The sequence below is a fragment of the Mytilus californianus genome, unplaced genomic scaffold, assembly GCF_021869535.1.
Source record: "Mytilus californianus isolate M0D057914Y unplaced genomic scaffold, xbMytCali1.0.p SCAF_6, whole genome shotgun sequence".
Lineage (NCBI taxonomy): Eukaryota > Metazoa > Mollusca > Bivalvia > Mytilida > Mytilidae > Mytilus > Mytilus californianus.
The window spans coordinates 65,214,761-65,237,191 of record NW_026262712.1 but is presented as its reverse complement, the minus strand read 5'-3'; the positions used below and the strand labels follow the sequence as shown (position 1 = coordinate 65,237,191).

The window sequence follows — 22,431 nt, the reverse complement described above, 5'->3', positions numbered from 1 at the left end:
TGTTTCTTCAATCTTGTAAATCTTTTGTTTAATTATCATGATTTAAGAGATAATTGTATTGTATTTGATGCTTGGCCAACGTAAAACATGGGTTTTACTGTTTCAAATTGAGTTTACCTTCCAACGTGTAGCGGAGCTGGTAAATGGATACTTGCGACAGTAAAAGTTACTAAAACCAAGTTTCATGTAGGCCAAACTTCAAATACAATACAGTTATCTCTATTCTAATGCAAAACAAACAAATCATTTCATTTCAATCATTATTTTGGTGTAAAATTTCATAAAACAAAAATTCTGTGAAATGATATTATTGTCTTTGGCAACTAAACAAGTTGACCTCACATAATATGCTTCCGGCATTAAATGTAAACACTGGCATTTTCAGTCTTCTTGTACGCCTCAGAATGTATTAGAGTTAGATGAAAAGAACATTTTTAGGAGATTTTTTTATTTATTATTCAAGAAATAACATGTCAAAACATTCCATAATTCAAAATGTTGGCTTCCTTTAATAATTAGCTACAGATGGGTAGTTAGAGGATTGAACGCTAGTTGTCATCCAATCAGAACCCTTGATACAAAGTGATTGCATGTGAATAGGAGATATTTAGCTTTCTAGATGAGTTGTTAATTTCTTTTGGTTTTGCTTCTGATTGACTCCCTTTACAATGTTTAGCTATGAACAAACACATTAGTTTTTTTAATTCATCATTAGCAACTCAACTTTTGTTTCTAAGCTTTCTTGATGATTAGTCAAGGAAATTCTTCTAATGTAACAATTTTAGTGCAAAATGACAGCACCCTTTAGTTATTACAGGCATATTTTTTCTGTAATAACATAGGTTTACTATGCATGATTGACAAACTATGAACTGTTATATTTTCCATAGTTTAGAATACATAAAGACAATAGTAATATTAATAGCACTTATAGACATTTTAACAAAACTAATGATGTATATTGTCCCTTTGAAACATGTAACATACATATGTTATCACAGTTCTTTGACTTTTTAGTCCTCAATAACAAATGTATGTTATTTTTCTCTAATAACCCTATAGACAGTCAGGGATATAACTCTATAGGGTTATTACAGAAAAATAACATACATTTGTTATTGTGGACTAAAAAATCAAAGAACTGTGATAACATATGTATGTTACATGTTTCAAAGGGACAATATACATCATTAGTTTAGTTAAAATGTATAAAAGTTCTATTGATATTACTTTTTTCTATATGTATACTTAACTATTGAAGGATATAACAGTTCATAGTTTGCCAATTTTGCATAGTTCACCTATATGTTATTACAGAAAAAATATGCCTGTAATAACTAAAGGGTGTTATCACAGCTTCTCTATATCACTTCAAAGCATTTGCTCAGACATACATCATGCTTTATTACAATGTATTTTAATTTATTGTAAGAAATAATGACCAGAGCATGTAATGAGGTTCTGCGCAAGTTTCTCAGTAATTCCCAAGTGTCTTATATAATAAGTTACATTCCTTTAATAACCTAGCCTTGTTATCACAGCTAAGTTTATCCCTTAATAGCCTTGTCTCATTGATTTACCATGGTTAATCAAAAATGAATTTATTTAATTAAAAAATTAGTTATCAAGCTTAAGGCTATGCATTTAGTTTCTGCGCAAAGTCTCAAGAGTTCCCTAGAGCCCACTATAAATGAAATAATTTAACAAATAACAAACATATGTTATTACAGATTTAGAAAATTTAAGGAATAAAGAGTAGACAACTCATGAAAGTGTCTGTAATAACACACGCAAGTTATTTTCTGTAATAACCCTATAGAGTTATATCTTTGACTGATAGAGTTATATCCTTGACTGATACAGTTTATGGCAAATAGGCATAAATACACAAGCTTTTGAGTGGTTTGAGAATTCAAAGTACCTTTGGACTGTTTGAGAGGCCCAGGCCTGTAGCTGGTCTATTGGTGCTGGCTGGCTTGCTGCTGCACCAGACTGATGGTCAAATCCTGCTCCTGCTGGACTTGGCGTCTTGTTGGCATAGGCTGCAGCCTGGGCACCTATATTATTAAACATGATAATATATGAGCTTTTATCATTTATTAATGACCGTGAAACATGTATATTAATGCACTACAAGCAAATGATGCTTGATGCTATTTTTGTGATAAAGGTTGCACCAATTAACACCAAATTGAAATAAAGAATACATAATGAGTGAATAACATGTATGTACTCTACATACATCATGTACATGTACAGAACATACAAATGGTTCTACTTTTCAGAGAAAGGTTGCACCAATTAGCACCAAATTGAATAAAAAAAATACTGGTACATGACATATTTTCATATACAAACTGCACTAATAAAGTACATGTAAAGTTGTGACATATGTATATAATATAAATGTGTGTGTGTGTGTATGCCATAGTATAATCATTTATGCGTAAGGAAAAAATTACTACAACTTGTAGCCGGTACGGCGAAAGTGAGAAAAGCAATCGAGTTGAGATGACCAAGGATAATCTGTTTATCGCTATTTTACCTATGAAGACGTTGTTAATTTCCTTGACAACGGCACGTGTTCCCTTAGTTTCTAGCGATAATTTTCATATCACTCGACTCCGCTGAGAACGCAAATTATCAGTCAGCAAGATCAAAGGAAAAATTCTTAAAATAGCGATAAATATGAATTACACGTAAAATGTACATGATGTAGTACTGTCATGACTGTAGAACCCCCATGAGATAAATTTGAAAATGTCAAACGGTAATTTTATTTCCAAACTGTATATGCTCCTCTAATGATGAATCTATACATGTACTTTAAATGTGCAGCATGATATGATTCTTATTTACATTGTATACCTATGAGAAGAATATTCAGATGTTATATATTTATGTCATAATGAGCCATGCTTTGTTCTTTGACCAACACCCTTATAACAGTCAGGGGACTTACTTAAACAAATGATTTCTAAATCACTGATGCAAGTAACATTTTGTCCACAAATGTTGGAAGTAAGAGTTGTCTTTTTTTAATAATCACCTATTTAAGTACATGTAGTACAAATAAATCACTAGACTAAGTGATTTAATTTTATTGTAGCTTTAAATATACAATACTAATGATCCAGGGACTAATTATGTTGCTAAAATTATCAGAACCAACATCTGTGTTAATAGGATGACCGGTCATGTCAGGTGATGACCCTTGTACTAAATCTGGGATAATGACATAAAAATCACTTCTTAAAGTATCATACCTCTATTTTCTTCCAAAAAATTACTTCTTTAAGTATTATTATTTTAATAACAGTGAAATTTTTATCGCAAACAGTAAAATTTTATTACATAATCTGTAAGATGAAACCTTGAACTTTACAGGAAAAATACTCCCACTGCTGGGAAAAATCTGTCAAGAAAGTATCAGTTCATTATGTAAAGCCTTCACTATAACATTTTTTCAACAAATATAGAATTTACAGTTAAATGATTGCATCAAAGGCATAAACCTTGCTACTTAAAAGAAGCGAAAGGTTCATTTTTTTCAATTTTACCAATAATAAGTTATAATCAAAACCTATATGATTAAAATTTTGGTAAAACTACAAAATCATAATTTGTGACAAAATTTCGAATTTGCTACTTAAATAAGTGATTTTATAAATCACTTATTTCAGTAATTCCCCTGACTGTATAAGCTGGATGATTAATGTACTGACTCACAATGTACATTTTTCCATTGCAACAGTCTGTAGGAGGCATGATTCTTAAGTAGTGCCAGCACTACACCCATGCAACCCATATTGTTTGATAGGACCTGGCACTTCTTTGGTGTTCCAGCAGTAAAAGCTTGGGAAGGTCATCATAAGATGCATGACTTTGGTATAAATAAATACAAGAGTGCACATGCTTAGATGTCTCCACTGTTTTACTGACCATTGATTTTATGTTTCAAAAGTCTTAAAGAGAAAGGTTTTACTAAAAGCATTACAGAAACTTAACATTTTTAAAAATCTATGACAATGAGGTCAAATGTGTCAGACAGACATATATATATATATACATCTTACAATTTTTTTATACACCAAATATAGTTGACCTATTGCATTCGCTAATTGAAACAGACCAAAACACAAAAACTTAATATTGAAATGAACCATAAATATGAGGTCAAGGTCAGAGGATACCTGCCAGACAGACATGTGCACCTTACAATTATTCCATACACCAAATATAGCTGACCTATTGCTATTAGTATTTGAAAAACAGACCAAAAAACAAAAACTTAACATTGACCAATGAACCATAAAAATGAGGCCAAGATCAGATGATACCTGCCAGTCAGACATGTACACCTTACAATCTTTCCATACACCAAATATAGTTGAGCTATTGCTTATAGTACTTGAAAAACAGACCAAAACACAAAAACTTAACACTGACCAACGAACCATGAAAATGAGGTCAAGGTCAGATGATACCTGCCAGACAGACATGTACACCTTACAATCTTTCCATACACCAAATATAGTAGACCTTTTGCTTATAGTATCTGAGAAACGGACCTAATCACATAACTTTAACCTTGATCACTGATCCACTAAATGAGGTCGAGGTCAGGTGAACTCTGTCTGACTGACATGTAGACGTTGCAAGGAACCTGTATACCAAATATAGTTATCGTATTACTCATAATAAGTGAGAAATTCACATGACAAAAAAACTCAAATCATTTTTTCAAGCAGTCGCTGAACCATGAAAATGAGGACAAGGACAATGGACATATGATTGACGGAAACTTCGTAACATAAAGTATCTGCATACAAGATATGAAGCATCCTGATAGTAATACCTATGTCTCGCATACTGCGACTTTTGTAGCAGGCGAGACAATAAACTACAGATTTTCTTTTTGAAACTGACAGGGAGAAGTGGTGGGACTTCAAAAATAATTACTTTTTTTATTCCTGGTGCTAAAATTAGTCTGTAATAGTGACACTTAATTGCTCAAATAACATTGAGTTTAGATTCCTTCAATTTGTTTAAAAACCTAAATTGCAGTGATTCAGATGCTTTTCATTCCATACATGCAAATCTAAAAATCAAGCAATCCAACAACCATGATGACACTGCAGGGTTTAATTTGTTTCAATTCAGTGTGATAACAGAACATTTATAAGTGATTTAGACTTACATGCATACATGTATATGACTTATGGATAAAATGACATAGGACATGAGCACCTCAAAATATTGTTGGTCAGGTAACCAGTCAGTGCTCAGACATAAACAAGTCTGCTTTTGTTCCGGACTTATAGAAGTGTTTACATTTTTGGACTTGACCTAGTCAGAAATTGACAGAGTCTATTTATGCTTTATAAAACAGGATGAAAACACATTTTTTTACTTTGTGGTCAAAGAACATCACCTATGACAATACAATCTTTTCTGAGAAATTACAAGGACCTGAGTTATCTACAAGTTATGATCTGATTGAACAGTTTTTCGTTATATCTACATTTTTTCCAATTTCAGTGGTTATAAATGGTTGCATCAGAAAGTGAATGGACATTTTTGTTCAGAAGACAATGCATTGCCTATCAATGTTGTCTCAATTTTATGCAGATGAGTGACCTTTTTATATTTGTGCATGGGTCTTGAAGTTACTTTTTGACTTTGAAAAAGTCATTAATTGCAACATTTTGACAAAGGTCAAATATTTTTTGCTTAACATATATTGATGTGTTGGAGTCTTTTTTTGTTTTAAAATAAAGGGAGAGATCCCATGAAACATGCAAATTTAGATCTCTACAAGGCAAAAGCAAAATTTGATTCATTTATGTCTGAGCTCTGACTGGTAACCGTGAACAGACTTACACATGTATATATTTTATTTCTATGGACTTATATCGAATATGGTCTATCTTTGATGAAATAACTTTTTTTTAAATTAAGGTATGCATAGTGTATTAATGAAGAATGGCAACATGTGGATGTCTGAACAACAATGAACATGGGATATAAATAGAATTCTTTCAATTAAAAACCTGTGCAAATCATTTCTATAAATTATCTGTCCATCTTAATAGTACATATTTGTATAGATTTACATTTAGAAACAACAGATGCATGCTCAATTACAAATTTATGTTTCCTGCTTGTAATTAATTTCCTAAAAAATGACTTTAAAATGAACAATAAAAGTTTTATATCATATACTATTCATGCTTATGTGTAGCTGTTGATTAAACAATTCTTAACATCAAAGTTGACTTTTATTTCAAAAACTTATTCTCACTTCAACTTTATCCTTTCATTTTAATTAATTCAACCATGAAGCTTTTTCATTTAAATTAACTTTTAGAATTGATGAAACTCTCCTGATAGGGCTGTCCCTGTATAAAAAATAGTTTATTTCTTTACCGTGCCATTTTTTCAGAAAACATCTTTTTTTCACGTTTCGCTTTTTGTACATGCAGAACTTTTACATGGCTAAATTTGATTGATGATCAACGTTAAAAAAAAGAAGGAATGAACCCAAAGATTATGAAAAAATGCAATTAAAAAAAACCTTTTTGATCCAATAATAAAAGATCATGTACACAAATGTAGGTGTAGGGTCAAACTAAATGGAGAAATTAAGGTTATAAAAGACAAAATTTTACAAACTACAACAAAGGTTTGCATGCAGGATAAAACTGAGTGGATGTTATGGTTGATATGAAACAAGAGACGAGTGATGGGAAAAAATCCAGTGTCGTATTTACCTGGCGAGGTTTCAGCTGAGGCCATGCGACAATTACTCCATGATTTTTCTCTGTTTACAACTGGATTGGGCATATTAGAATTCCCATTCTGAGCCCCTCCCACCAATGTAATGTTATTATAATGTTGGAATGTATTCTGTGGATTAGGTCTCATACCTGGTACAGCTGGAGCAATGTTGCGATAATGAGGTGGCTGTGGAGAATGCCTCTGATGTGAAAGGGCAGCTAAATGTCCAGCAGCAGTCATAGCAAGCTGACTATTCTGTTGAGGTAGTGATCTGTTTGGAACCACATGCTGATTTGGACGGTTCATAACATGGTTATTTAACTGGTTTTGGATGATAGAAGTATTCTGATTTCTGTTCATCTGTGCTTGCTGAGCTTGCTGTTGTGCTTTTATCTGAGCTTGCTGTTGTTGCATGCGAAACTTTTCACGCAATTTTGCCTCATAAATTGACTGCTGTTCAGGCGGTAAATGACGAATTTTTTCTCTTATCTGTGCATTAAATGCAGCTTGCGATATATGTGTTGAGGGAAATCGCTGTGGTCGGTTTTGTTGTTGCTGTGGAATAACTGGATGATTTCCCTGAGATTGAGGAGCAGCAACAGTAACTGTTTTCTGGGGGAACCAGCCACCATCAATTTGTAGAAAACCTAATTTCTGTTGGTTCTTTATTAAAATGTCTATTTCATTTTCATAAACAATGCTATAATTAAGAAAGCTAGGCTGAAAAGGAATGCCACTTTCTGAAAGTTGCTTCAAGTTTTTAACCATTAATCCTTTTGTATACAAAATTGACACATCATCCCCAATTGTTAAAGCATTTTCAACAAAGTCTACAGAATGCTGCATTTTTAAAAGTGCTTCAGCAACAAGCCGTTGCTTCTCAGCAATTATAGTAGTCTTGTTACTAACATATTGTTCTAAATGGTTAATTAAACTTTCAGAATATTTCTTAAACTTTTCTATGACAGTATCACGAGCTTTAACTATTTTTTCTGATTCTTCTGTCATTCTTTTTCTTAACTCGTGATGCTTACCTTTCAAAATTTCATTAGCTTGTTTATAATTTCCTAACTTAGTCTTTAAGTTGACAACAGCGTTTTGTAAGTTCTCACGTTGATGCGTAATGGCTTCTTGTAAAAATTGATATTTATGGTCTTTATGTTCAAGTAACTGACAATCTCGACAGGTCAGTTTTTCACATGTTTCACAAAATAGTTTGAGTTGTTCATGTTTATGTGTTTGACAATTGATCATTTTTTGTGTGGAATTATCGGGTGAATCATCATCCTTTTTACCTTCATCTTTCGGAACTATGGTGTGGTCTTTAGTTATTCTGACTCGTTTATGAGCAAAAACACACTCATTACACAAATATTCTTGACATTCATTACAAAACGATGTAGCTTTTACATTCTGACTTTCTTCACATCCTGTACAAATAGGTCCTTCGTCATCCTTTTCTTCTTCATCTTCTTCTTCAATTACAGCAGGTGCTTCAATAGACAGAAATCTGTTATCCACGACAGCTGACTTTTCTACAGTACAGTTACAAGCTGGACACAATATTGTGCTTGGCTTTGGTTCTAAAAAATAAAAATTTACAGAAAAACTGAATGAATAATAAATATTGTGCTTAATGGAGTTTGTACCTTTGTCAATAAATAATGTGTCTTTCAATGGTTGTCTATCATTTGTAACTCACATTTAAGAACCCCAAAAATCTGCATCCCAATATTTTGTATGTTTCCAATTAATGTATTTTGTCTACATTATCAACTCTGATGGTTTTACTTGAATGGCAGACACATGTAGTCTTTTGAAACAGCAAATTAAAAGTATTAAGTCTCTTTTGTTTGAATTGAGTTCATTGGGTTGCTACATGTATGTACATTTATAGACATGTTTAACCAAATTTCCTGACAATTTTACTGTATTTCCAGCTTTTGATGTTTGATATATATGACTATTATTTCTTGACAATCATAGCAACTCCTTCATGACCTTCAGTTGACCTTTCATATCAATTTTATTTTTTCAAATTTAGCTAAGTTCTGTACTACATTGAAGTATAAGTTTAATCAATGTCATAAAATCCTTAAAGCATAATTATCAAAATGAGTTTGAGATAAGAAAGGATAACCCTTTGACTCATCATAATGTTATGATAAATGTAGGACAGAAAGTCACAGGACAAAAAGTCACAGACAATAAGTCGCGGACAATTGCAAAAAGTCAAAATTCAGTTTTTGAGATTATTTTCTTTCAAAAAGAAAACACTTATTTTTAAAAAACATTTTTGTATTTTTCTTGAACTATTGTCATGATTGTATATATATAAACCAACTTTGTAAACAAAATTTCAATAATGGTCAAATAATTGTTAAGATAACAAAATGTCAAAGTGGCTTGGTACATGTACTTAAACAGCGTCATGGTGCCAAGAAATATATCCTTTGCATGATTAAAATTTAATAAATCTTCATTTATCAAGTCTAATGAATAATTTCCTAAACTGTAAAAAGAATATATATATGTAACATGTGTAATAAAAAGTAAATATTTCAAAATCTTTCTCTTATATATATATATTCAAACAATTGTCAACAAATTATTTGTGACTTTTTGTCCTGTGACTTTTTGTCCTATCAAATTTGTGACTTTCTGTTCTGTAACTTTTTGTTCTGTGACTTTTTGTCCTGTGACTTTCTGTCCGCTTGCCTGTTAATATATATAGATTAAGAAAGGCTACAAAGTCTTTTGACAATTTATTGAATAGACCAATGCATTGAAATTCTCTTTAAGGTAGATGTATACATGTATGGATATCCCATTTTGACACTAAATGTTTACAAACTTAAAGAGCTCGAGGGAATAAAGAATCCTCAACCGCCTTCTTGTCTTAACTGATCAGATGCTAAAAGACTTTTATTCAATGACATGCAGACTGTGTTTTAACTTTTATTATGTGTATAAATCAATGACATTTTTATAACCTGTAATGGTTTACCTAGTCCTGTTTCTCTCACTTTTAATTACCCTAATTATCAAACAGTTAATTAAATAAACAAAAAAAGACAATGGGCTTACTGACCATAAGATAATATCATGAATATAGTCTGTTCAAAATATATTTCAACATATAGGTGTATCAATGAATAAAATTTATGCAATCTACATGGGAAAAGTAAATGTTTATTTGTGGTTTTTATTGGTTGAAAGAAAATTTATTTTATTGTGTTTTATATAATATAAAAAGTTAACTAATTTCTTATTTAATCCTTCTTTTTTTCATGGTATTAGGCAATTTTATGTGTTTTTTTTTTATACTTTATGTATTTTTTTTACACTTCTTGTTATTTGTTTGAATAACAACAAGGCTAACAAAATATATATGATATTTTTTTAATTTAAGTCATATATACATTTTGTACATGTATTCACTTAAACTCATAACATATACATTGTATTGACATAATTCAAATTACAGCACATCATCATTGACAGTAAGCATTATAATGAAATAAATTACCTTTAACTGAAACATACATTGTTATACATTGTACTACAAAACATCATCTTTCAATATAACAGTAAGCATAAAAATTTAGTACAAAATCAGTTTAAATGAAGAAGGTAGACAGCTTCATCTCAGTAGCTGATAACATCTATCTGGCTTTGCTGGTATCTGTCTTTGAGTAGCTGTAGTCTTGTGTTGAGAACTCTGTACTTGCGTCTGGTTGTTTGAAGGGCACCTCCTGCAGCATACTCATACTGGATTATAGTGCATTATGTGAAGGCCTGGGTCTTTTGTAGGACTTCGATTAAGTTGTACAGGTTTGGGTGGGGGTGCTGCACTTTTTTTCTTTATTTTGTTGTGCCATCCTTCTGGATGGATGGTCGTACTGGGTCATTCAGTCTGTAAGTGGTTCCATAACAATCTGTGGCCTTTAACCCAATACTCTGTCATGTAATCTGTAAAAACTGTTGTGTCTGGAAAGTGGTCAGCTTCACCAATGTCCTCCAATGCGTTGAGCCAAACATCTTCAACCTGTTGCTGTGGGATGAGTGGTAGGACTGCTGCTCTTCTAACTAGTTGAATAATGTTGTCATTCGCCTTACAGAAGGTTTGAAGTCTGCATTTCTGATCCTTTCTCCAAATACATTGTATGAAGTGGAAGAATCAACCTTTAACTTTTACCCCTGGGAAGACTGTACATGCTGCGCTCTAAGTGGCTGTCTCGTAATCGATAAAAACTGTGTCAGGTTGGAATTGAAGTTGGTATAAAATTATGATACAATTTCAATTGCATTGGCTAACCTATCATTTACGAATTTAAAAGTCGAGTTTCTTATTGGCAGCTTTTTACAATTATCTATAAATGTATTGGCTTGGGTGCAGATTTAAACTCACAACATGTCACTTATTATTTTTAATTAATCTTAAATCTTAATTTTTTGTTAATTTTTTTTTTGTATTATTCAACAAGAAAATAAATATAACAGAATCCCTATGTTTTTATTGAACATTCCACAAATGTATTTTAAGCACATGTATTTTTAAAATTAACTTCTATTTTTTTCTAAAAAAAATCATTTTTAATATTATAACCATGATAACATAAAGCTGGGACATAATATATTAGTATAATAGCCCCACCATAAAGACATAAAGCAATTTTTTAAAGTTTACAAGTGAATTACAACACAAGAACAATTTAGAAACCAACTTTAATTACTAAAACAACATATACCCAAATGTTTATATAGGCATATGTAATTACAAGTGGGAGAAACAGGATGTCACCCCTGTAATTAAGGAGATTATATATAAACAAAAGATAAATCCGTACAGGTAATAAATGGGGTTTGTGTCCATAGGACACTGATGATGCCCCCTCTTGCATATAATGTTATAAAGGGACATAACTCAAGAACAGTAAAAGTGACACTACCCAAATTCATACTTGATCTGATTTTTGTGGTAATAAGCATTGTGTATAAGTTTCATAACATTTGGTTGAGGCAAACTTAAGTTATACAATGGAAACGAAAAATTCAGCAATTTTTCCATTTGGTCCGGGTACACAGTTATCGTCCTTTGATTTTCGTTGTCCACGAATATAGTCCCTAGTGTGAACAGTGTGTTACTTGTCGATTTTTTTTATACCCCTTCCGAATTTATTTCTCCATGTTTTATGACTCAAATAGTAAGTACGGGGGTGAAATGACACTGTAAAAAAATTTGGGTCATGAATTTTAAAGTAAAGTAGTGATTTGGTCCAGCTGAAAAATGTTAAAAATTAGCACTTCGGAAGCTGTCAAAAGATTTGAAGACCCCCTTAGCATGAAATTGTCCATATTTTGAGTTAGAGCCGATGAAGTTTTCTATAATTTTGATATAATTTGTCCCAAAAGTAGTACAACACACTGTAAAAATATTATTGAGAAAGTGCAGGTGGGATTTTTTTTATTTTCATTTATTGTCTAAAAGAAATGCACTACGAAATAACTGTGTACTCAGACCATTTGTAAAGGTGCACAACTCTAGAACGGTAAAATTGACGCCACCAAAATTCAAACTTGACCTGTTTTTTTGTGCTTATAAGCATTGTGTATAAGTTTCATAACAGTTGGTTGAGGCAAACTAAAGTGAGAGAACAGAAACGAAAAGTCAGCAACTTTTCCATTTGTAAAGGGGCATAACTCAAGAAAGGTAAAAGTGACGCCACCCAAATTCAACCTTGATCTGTGTTTTGTGGTAATAAGCATTGTGTATAAGTTTCATAACATTTGGCTGAGGCAAACTAAAGTTACAGAATGGAAACCAATTTTGGGACGTACATACAGACAAGGGTAAAACTTAATGCCCCCTCAGCTACGGCAGGAGCATTATTAAGTTTAAATTCCCATCTATCATGTCTATTAAATTAGTTGGGCAAACTATTTCACCTTTTTTATTCTATTTTTCAGATAAAAAACATTGAAATTAATGAACTGTATGTTACAGTGAGTGAATTTGTAAAATCAAGGGTTTTGACATGATTAGTAACTTTGTAAAATTGATAACAGTTTAAGTGATTTTGTAAAATCCCTGAAATTGTTATGGATTTTATTAAATCACTGAAAATATTGCAAAAGTCCCTAATTACAAGTAAAACTTCTTAATCATGTTAACAGAAATGTGTTTTCTGTAAATAAATCAGCCTGTCCTCGGAATTGAATGTTTTGCTTATTCATGTTATTATAGACCAAATGACACAGGGTTTTCAATAAGCAGCGGCACCCGGCAAATTTTCCCTGTTTCATATTAAGGAATTCTATGGTTCAAATTGTGTTTCCAAATAAAAATAAAATAAATAAAACTGTGCTATCGTTGCGTAAAACAAGTTGTTACCGATTGAAATTGACTTTTGTCTTCGCTTGCGCTTTGTTTAGGTGTTCTCGTCGAGGTCCGCATTATAATATATTTATAGATTCTCCACAACGTTAAGAAGATGGATAAGGAACAAGACATCATAAATGATTTTTAATGCGATCATTTGTGTGCTTCATAAAAGGATAATTCTACATCTTAGTAAAGCACCCTTTTGTCACAGAGAGAAAACACATGTTGACCCAAGATGACAAGTAAACAAGCAAATAGAAAATTGACGTTGCACAATTTCTTTACAACCCCCATAAAGAAAAAAGAATCACATGTTATGCAATTAACGCATGAATATCGATAGTTGTCACTTACTTCAAGAACTTGTTGTGACTGACAATTCTTTAATAAAGATCATAATAATTTTCGGAACCATTCAACGCTAATATGGTTGTCAAGTATACGTATAATTATTAACGCAGAGCTCAACGAGAACACACAATATGTCAGTGTAACAACAGGTCAATGTACATGTATTGTTATCCTGTTTCCAGTTTCTGTTAAACATGTTATAGTTTTATAGTCTAACCTACTCGGAAAATTTCGATTATAAAAAAATAATCACAAAAATTTCATATAGGTTTGCCTGCAATTTTTGTTTTTATGCGTTATTTTTTTCAAGTTTTCGTTTCTTCACAAAATTTAAATGTATGTTTGGCTAGGCTAGGAAAAATACTGCCTTAATTTCTTCATGGTAAGAATCGATTATTTTTGTGTGTTTTGACTGGTAACTTTTATGATCCAGGTTTTGAGGTTATTTCTTGTTTACTCGAACGTTTATTTTCAGGCGAGGGGAGGGGGGGGGGGGGGGGGGGGGGAGGTCGTACATATCGGTGCTTACTGGCTAAGTGATAAGTTATGTAAATATTCAAAGTCAATGAACCATGACTGAAGGTACATGGCTAAACAATCTCCATGGAAATGAGATGTGCCAATGCTAATGCAACTGCATACCAAATACCATTGACTTATTATAAGTCGTTCCCTTTAAACAAACCTAAACACAAACATTAACTTGTAAACTACATGTATGTAAAAGTTTCAAAGTCAATGAACCATGATGAGGGGGTGGGGCTATATAATCTCCATGGAAACGATACTTCCACATGCCAATAAATTTGCATACCAAATATCATTGACTTAACATTAGTAGTTCATCTTAAACTGATCTAATCACAAACTAATACATGTAAACTAAGCAAAAGTTTCAAAGTCAACAGACCATGACTGAGGAGGCGGGGCCAAATATTCTCCATGGAAATGAGATGTGCTAATGCTTATACAACTGAATACCAATTAACATTGGCCTACCACTAATGGTCCCCCTTGAACTGACCTAATCATAAACTAATACATGTAAACTAAGCAAAATTTTCAAAGTCAATAGACCATGACTGAGGGGGCAGGGCCAAATAATCTCCATGGAAATGAGATGTGGCAATGCTTATACAACTGCATACCAAATATCATTGACCTACCACTTGTAGTTCACCATAACTAGACCTAATCACAAACTAATACATTGTTGACGCCGCCGCCAGAAACAGCATACCTGTGTCTCGCTTTTTGAAATAAATGGGACTATATTTCGGAACTGGGATATTGAGGACATGCACATGGGTCTCAATCTAGATTTGGGGTTCTATGACTAAATGAAGGTATACACAGACGTGCCGCTGGAATTGGTCCCCTTTTTATATTAATGGCATACACTGAATTTCACAGAGGTCAAATATCAATGGGTCAGTAATTTTCATCCTTCGAATTATAAAAGATGTTTGTTTAAATGCTGTTTTATCGTTTTTATTCAAATTAAGATATTAAAACTTGTACTTGAGTTGTCTCATTGGCACCCATACAACATCTTCTTATTTATATTGTAGAATATGTGATTATTGAGAAAACTATGAATGGGTCATGATTTTGCCATCGGAAACATACATGTATTAAGTGTCATGATTTATTCTCAAGGTTTTTGGTGTTTTCCCAGCTGCAGTACTGTACCCAAAATCCCATGTTTAGATCGACCCCACTCCCCGTGATTGAGAAATAATCTTCATTAAATGAGAGTGGCTTGAAAGATTTTGAAGCAAACTATTTCAATCCTAATATTATTGAAAATTATAGTTTTGGGCTAAACGTTGGGGAAGTTTTTATCATTTGCAGAATTACCTGGGACATAAATAGATATGATCGTGCCACTTATAATCCCCCCTACTTTTTGCCCTTCCACCCAGGAATTTACCTTCACTTACTATTGCACCCAAATTAAACACAGAATGGAAATAAAAAATTGAATTTGACTTTATATAACAATCTATGATTTCACCCCCAAAATACTGAGAATTAAAGTATATATAAGACAGGCATATTAAATTGCACATTGCTAGAACACAATGAAATATCCATACCAAAGTTAAAATCGTGATACAAATAGACTGGAAATACGAAAAAAGTTCAAAAACATTGCATAACAAATATATTTATAAATGTGCATATCACGTATGTTTACATCATTGTTGTTTTCTGACCTCAAGAATTCTCATAAAACTTTTCTGGTGCATCTATCTCCCCTACAAAGTTATATTCGTAATTAGCAGTCTGTGCCAAAAAAAAGAACAACCACTTATGGTTACAAGAGCACAATTATTCGTAATGCATTTTCCATAGGGTACCAGTGGTGTTCTGTATTTTTTTTCTTGAAGACTACACAAACTAGGGAAAAACGGGGTAGCAGTTCCTGTTACTAGAAATACCAGTGTTGCATTACAACAAAAAAATATACCGGTATACATTTTTTGTGTACATTGTATATGGTCATGCGGCAAAAATTGACTTAAAATGCAGTTGAAAAATATCGTCTATTTTTTTCACTTAACATGCTTAATGTAAAAGTCAAATTTCTAATGGCCCTGACGTGCAGGAATGGAAGATAATTTCTATACTTTGCAAAATGTGAATTTGATTTTCTGGATTTTTTAAACCTAATTGGGTAAGCTTTTGATTAAAAGTAATTCCAATTCTGTATCATCTAATCAGAAGCCGTACAGCAGACTACACGATTGAATTTTATTTTTACAGGACATTCGGTCTGGTAAACAACCTAGCTTTACCAGACCGAATGAAATTTTACCAGACCAATTTTTTTTTACATCTAATTGTATATTATCCGACAAAATACAACAAACTTATGACTTGTTGTGCCCTACTCCTCTCTAAAATGCATAAAAACAAAATCATGTGACAAGAGTATATTTTGATGAAAGTTGTGCACAATTGCTTGAATGCATTAATCAGTAATAAAGAAAAGAAATGTCACATTTTATTCGATTTTGACATGAAAATTATTTGTGAACTAAAAATATTTTACTATAGAGTTTCTGTATAAAATAATTCCTGTTTCTTCTTTCTTTTTCACATATCTCTTGGTTTTCAATTCCAGTGTTTATATTTCATACTCATAGCTGTATTTTGTGAACTGCTTGGATTTTTATTGTATTTGATCGGCAAACCCGGAATTAGCCTTATCCGTTTCGGAATCTGATCTGGTATTGTCTACATTTCATGGCAGCCATTGTTGTTTTTGTTAGTCAGATATGTTTTTTCCCGGATTTACACATTACTTGTTGACGATTTTCGGCATAAAGCTAGCGGTTGAACAAAATAAGCATCGCTGTCATGAATAATAAAGATGAAAATGAATTTTGAGATCGTTCAGGAATTTTGCTAGAATGCTAGAAAAATCCATGAAAAAAACAACACCGGACATTCGGACCGGAATTCAACAAAATTTTACCAGACCGATCCATTATTCACCGGATTTGTCCGACGGTCCAACGAATTTCGTGTAGTCTGGTACAGGATTCTATTCTGAGTACCATCTTGGGGTAAAAAACTTGCCGGTAAAATGTAAACAAATAATTGCGCTCTTGTAACCTTATAAATTTACTATCTTACTTAACTCTGAGGTTGTATCAACTATGAAATATGTATAGATGACCTGCTCGTTATTGTCTTATTGAAAAATATCACTGAAAAGTATGTTAGTGTGGTCGACAAGTTGCTAAATGCTGTATATCATATACATGTATGACCATGATGACAGAAACGCAACATGAAATTTCATTGAAATGTAACCATTCTTTTAAGAGCAAAGAAAAGTATGCAGTTAAATGGTTACAAAATGTTGATTATGGCTACTCAAATGTTCCTAAACCGCATTTTTCTTCACCAGCAGACTGTACTATAGCTACATGTACATGTACATACAGTGAGATTACTAAGTGTATGCACACTTGGCGGTGGAAAGCAGATTTAAACCCAAGATAAATTCCACTTCAATGGGCTTTATTTTTCAGATTTTAGCAATTTCTGCTTATTATAGCGTGCATAGCGGAGAAGTTGATCTCACTGCGGATAGCATCCACGGCATACTCAAATCCTTAATTGATTGAAATTGTAAACCCCAACCATAAATAATCCGATTGAGTTCAATAAAAAGATCAGAAATTATCCAGCATTTGCATTTTTTTATTTAAGAGACCCTTAATTAAGTATCAAGAAAATAAACAGATCATACACTGTGTACCCTAAATTATCCAAATTTAACTTGTCAAAAATCCAATAAAATTTTACTTAGACAAACATGTGACAAAAGGGATTTGCATAGAATTGCAAAACATGTACCCGAAATCTGACATTCTGACAAAAAGGTTACCCGAAATCTGCTTTCAAGACCATTGCAGACCCAAAAGACAAATGCCAACCCGAAATTTCTTCAAACTCACAAAAATGCCCAGAATTTTCCTCACATAAACAAACTGAAGTTATCCCCCAACCCTCCCAGTTCACCCGAGGAGACAGCCACCACTCGTAACTAACTTAGGTATACACATACATACCTAGACCTGACAGCAAAATAAGCGTAAACAATGATCTGCACAATGTATTATTAATGCTTTCGTTCGATATGGGTGACTCGCGGCTTAACGTCAGCCTGGGAGCAAATATTTCATGGTCATGACAACAAATAAACCAACATTACGATGTGTAATGTTCTTTACACATGTTACAGGGCTCACACTACTTCAGAATCATAGGGAGAAGTGACTTCTCTTTTTGAAACTGAGAGGGAGAAGTGGTGAGATTTGACAGAGAAGTGCTCGTTCGCTTGCGGCGCTACAATGTTTGGTTTTACTATAATACAAAGGGCCATATGTATCTTATTTTTTTATATTGTTCAATTTGTACCTGGGAGTACAATAAAAGTAACAGTTCAAATTCAAAGTTGTTTAACTTTATCATATCTAGTTGCACAATCATATTAGTCCTATTGTCAGAAAAAAAACAGTTTAATATCTAGCAATAATAAAAAAGATTTTTTTTTTTCAAAAAGGAAAAGAAAGTTGTAATTTCAATTTAAAAATGTACTAGTACTCTGGTATGTTTGTGAAATTCAGTGGTTAAAATTCTCATTTAAAAGATATATAAATTTAACACAGTTAAGCTTGGACATACAATGTACATGTAGTATAGTAGTCCCAGAGTTGAGCAATTTTAATTAATAAATTGAAACAATTCATATACATGGAAATATATACATTAATCAAGTAAATCTAACCAAAAGTATGTTAATAAGCGTGGAATGCGTAATCAATATTCCTCTGTCAGCTGTGCCATTCATTCTTCAGGAGTCATTATCGTAAGAATCCGGATTTTGGTCATAGGTGGTTCGGTCTGATCAGTAGTTTAGTACAAATATTTCAATGGCGGACGAAGAAAAATTTACAAAAATAAACGATGTTTGACACGCTACTTGGAAAGGAATCTGACGTTTTTAATGCAATACATGGATAACAAATTTACTTCAGGCAAATTTCATCACGTTCTAATGAAGTAACAAACTTATTTTGGCGAAAATTAGAATGATTTGATGTACGCTCTCTAACAAGTACTGGAAGTGATAAAAAATTGTTTTTATGAAATAACATGCAACCAACTTTAAAATCAATGCTTTAACCTCTTTTCTGAAGAAAATAAATCGTTTATGTCTTTAAATTTCTTTACTTTTTTACTGAAAAATTGCTGTTTCATCGACTTGGTAAAAATTGAATATTGCTGATGACGAAAGCCACTGAAAGCGAGTATCGTAAACAACAGGGCGACTAGATTTCGCTTTTGATAGTCGGGCAAAGCAAAGTGACGACCGGGAAAGTGACTTTGTTGCCCCAGTCGCATGGTAGCGTGAGCCCTGATGTTACATGTAAATATAAGCCGAATGTAAACCTGCTTACACAAAAACAGTCCACAGAAAAACATTCTAACCACTCAATCATATCCCGATAATCCCACTTTTCGGACCCATACATATCAGTTCACACTGACTTTCCCTATATCAGTCAGGGGACTTATTGAAATAAGTGATTTTTAAATCACTTATTTAAGTAGCAAATTCAAAGTTTTGTCACTTTGTGATTTTGTAGTTTTACCAAAATTTTAAACACATAGGTTTAGATGTCTTTTTATTAGTAAAATTGAAAAAAATGAACTTTTTGCTTCTTTTAAGCAGCACGGTTAATGCCTTTGATGCAATCATTTAGCTGCAAATTCTATTTTAGTTGAAAAAATGCTAAAAATGGCTTTACATAATGAACTTATGCTTTCTTAACAGATTTTTCCCAGCAGTGGGAGTATTTTTCCTGTAAAATTCAAGGTTTCATCTTATAGATTATGTAATAAAATTCTACTGTTCGCGATCAAAATTTCTCTGTTCGGGGGTGTTGAAATTAGTGGGGGTTATTAAAATAATGATACTTAAAGAAGTTATTTTTTGGAAGGAAATTGAGGTATGATACTTAAACAAGTGATTTTTATGTCATTATCCTAGATTTAGTACAAGGTCATCACCTGACATGACCCGGTCATCCTATCAACACAAATGTTGGTTCTGATCATTTTAGCAACATAATTAGTCCCTGGATCATTAGTATTCTATATTAAAAGCTACAATAAAATTAAATCACTTAGTCTAGTGATGACTTTGTACTACTTAAATAGGTGATAATTAAAGAAAGACAACTCTTACTTCAGTCAGGGATATAACTCTATAGGGTTATTACAGAATAAACTGCTTCGCTGAGCGCAGCTGGATACGCCCGCAGAGGTCCAACCCTGAACAGTTGGGGCAAAAATGGACACAATATTCAAGCTTGATACAGGTCTGAATTTGGATTGTAATTAAATATTTGACATACATGTATTACAGGTTTCTGAATAAATGTAGTCAAAGAACTTGAAATTGGTTATATGAATTGAATTTATATTCAATTAAAAAATTCTTGCTGTTGTGCAATACACTGTGCTGTTGTGCAATACACTGTACTGTTGTGTAATACTTAGTAAATCTGTTGTCAGACTATAAACAAATAAAGTTCAATTAATTCTCAATGTCATATTAGAAATTTATGAAAATCAAAAGGGAGCTTACATCAATAGATATAAACAATTCACCAAAGTTTCATGAGAATTGCTGACAGCATTTTTGAGTTATTGTCCGAAAACTGGAAAATCCCCCCTTTTTAATGAATAAAACCCCATAACTCAGAAATGTAAAATGTAAAATTTATAAAATTCTAAATGGAGCTTACATCAATAGATATAAACAATTCATCAAAGTTTCATAAGAACTGCTGAAAGCATTTTTGAGTTTTTGTCTGAAAACTGGAAAATCCCCCTTTTTTTTTAATAAAACCCTGTAACTAGGAAACTTAAAATCTAAAATTTATAAAAATCGAAAGGGAGCTCATGTCAATAGATATAAACAATTCACCACAATTTCTTGCAAGTTGGTGAAAGCATTCTTGAGTTATTGTCCGAAAACTGGAAAATCCCCCTTTTTTTAATGAATAAACCCCATAACTCGGAAAGGTAAAATCTAAAATTTATAAGAAACGAAAGGGAGCTCACGTCAATAGATATAAACAATTCACCAAAGTTTTATACAAATTGGTTAAAGAGTTTTTGAGTTAATGTCCGACATGTTGACGACGGACAGACGGACGGACAGAGGTATACCATAATACGTCCCGTAAACGGACGTATAAAAATAACATACATTTGTTATTGTGGACTAAAAAATCAAAGAACTGTGATAACATATATATATGTATGTTACATGTTTCAAAGGGACAATATACATCACTAGTTTAGTTAAAATGCATACAAGTTCTATTGATATTACTATTGTCTTTATGTATACTTAACTATAGAAAGATATAACATTTCATAGTTTGCCAATTTTGCATAGTACACCTATATATTTTTACAGAAAAAATATGCCTGTAATAACTAAAGGGTGTTATCACAGCTTCTCTATATCACTCCAAAGCATTTTCTCAGACATACATCATGCTTAATTACAATGTATTTTAATTTATTGTAAGAAATAATGACCAGAGCATGTAATGAGGTTCTGCACAAGCTTCCCAGTAATTCCCAAGTGTCTTATATAATAAGTTACATTCCTTTAATAACTAAGCTATGTTATTACAGCTAAGTTTATCCCTTAAAAGCCTCGTCTCATTGATTTACCATGGTTAATCAAAAATGTATTAATTTAATTAAAAAATTAATAATCAAGGCTATGCATTTAGTTTCTGCCGCAAAGTCTCAAGAGTTCCCTAGAGCCCATTATAAATCAAAATATTTTTGATTTATTTTACAAATAACAAACATATGTTATTGCAGATTTAGAAAATTTAAGGAATAAAGAGTAGACAACTCATGAAAGTATCTGTAATAACACACGCAAGTTATTTTCTGTAATACAATGTAACCCTATAGAGTTATATCTCTGACTGTACTTCCAACCTTTATGGACATAATGTTACTTGAATCAGTGATTTAGAAAATCACTCATTTAAGTAAGTCATGTAAGTCCCCTGACTGTATATTGGTACATATAAAGACATTGAGCTGGGACATTTAAGTTGAAATTGTAAAAAAAAAATTATTATTTCATTTCATTTCGTTTCGTTTTGAGCTATTTTGTTTCTTTTTTTTTTGGTCCGTTTCGTTTCGCACTTTACAGGTACCCTAATACCACATATCTTTTTATATAAACGAATCATAATTAAGTATTGACTGCAAATATTGCAAAATTGACCCGACTCATATGAGGGTAAAAATCTGTGTGTTCTGGATTATGTTATTCCATTTAATGCAGGGTC

General features: G+C 32.3%; 1 protein-coding gene across 3 annotated transcripts in view; it reads right to left on the bottom strand.

Annotated features, from left to right (window-relative positions):
* Positions 1 to 22,431, bottom strand: part of LOC127706411 (transcription intermediary factor 1-alpha-like) — a 70,200-nt gene that overhangs the window by 15,686 nt on the left and 32,083 nt on the right. For 2 of the 3 annotated variants that reach the window (XM_052211013.1, XM_052211014.1), the window contains 2 exons: positions 6,774 to 8,363; positions 1,922 to 2,057 (listed from right to left, as the gene is read on the bottom strand). In XM_052211013.1, coding sequence (XP_052066973.1) covers positions 1,922 to 2,057; positions 6,774 to 8,363 — 1,726 coding nt within the window. The remainder of the gene's footprint in view (positions 1 to 1,921; positions 2,058 to 6,773; positions 8,364 to 22,431) is intronic. The other variant, XM_052211015.1, reaches the window with a different exon arrangement.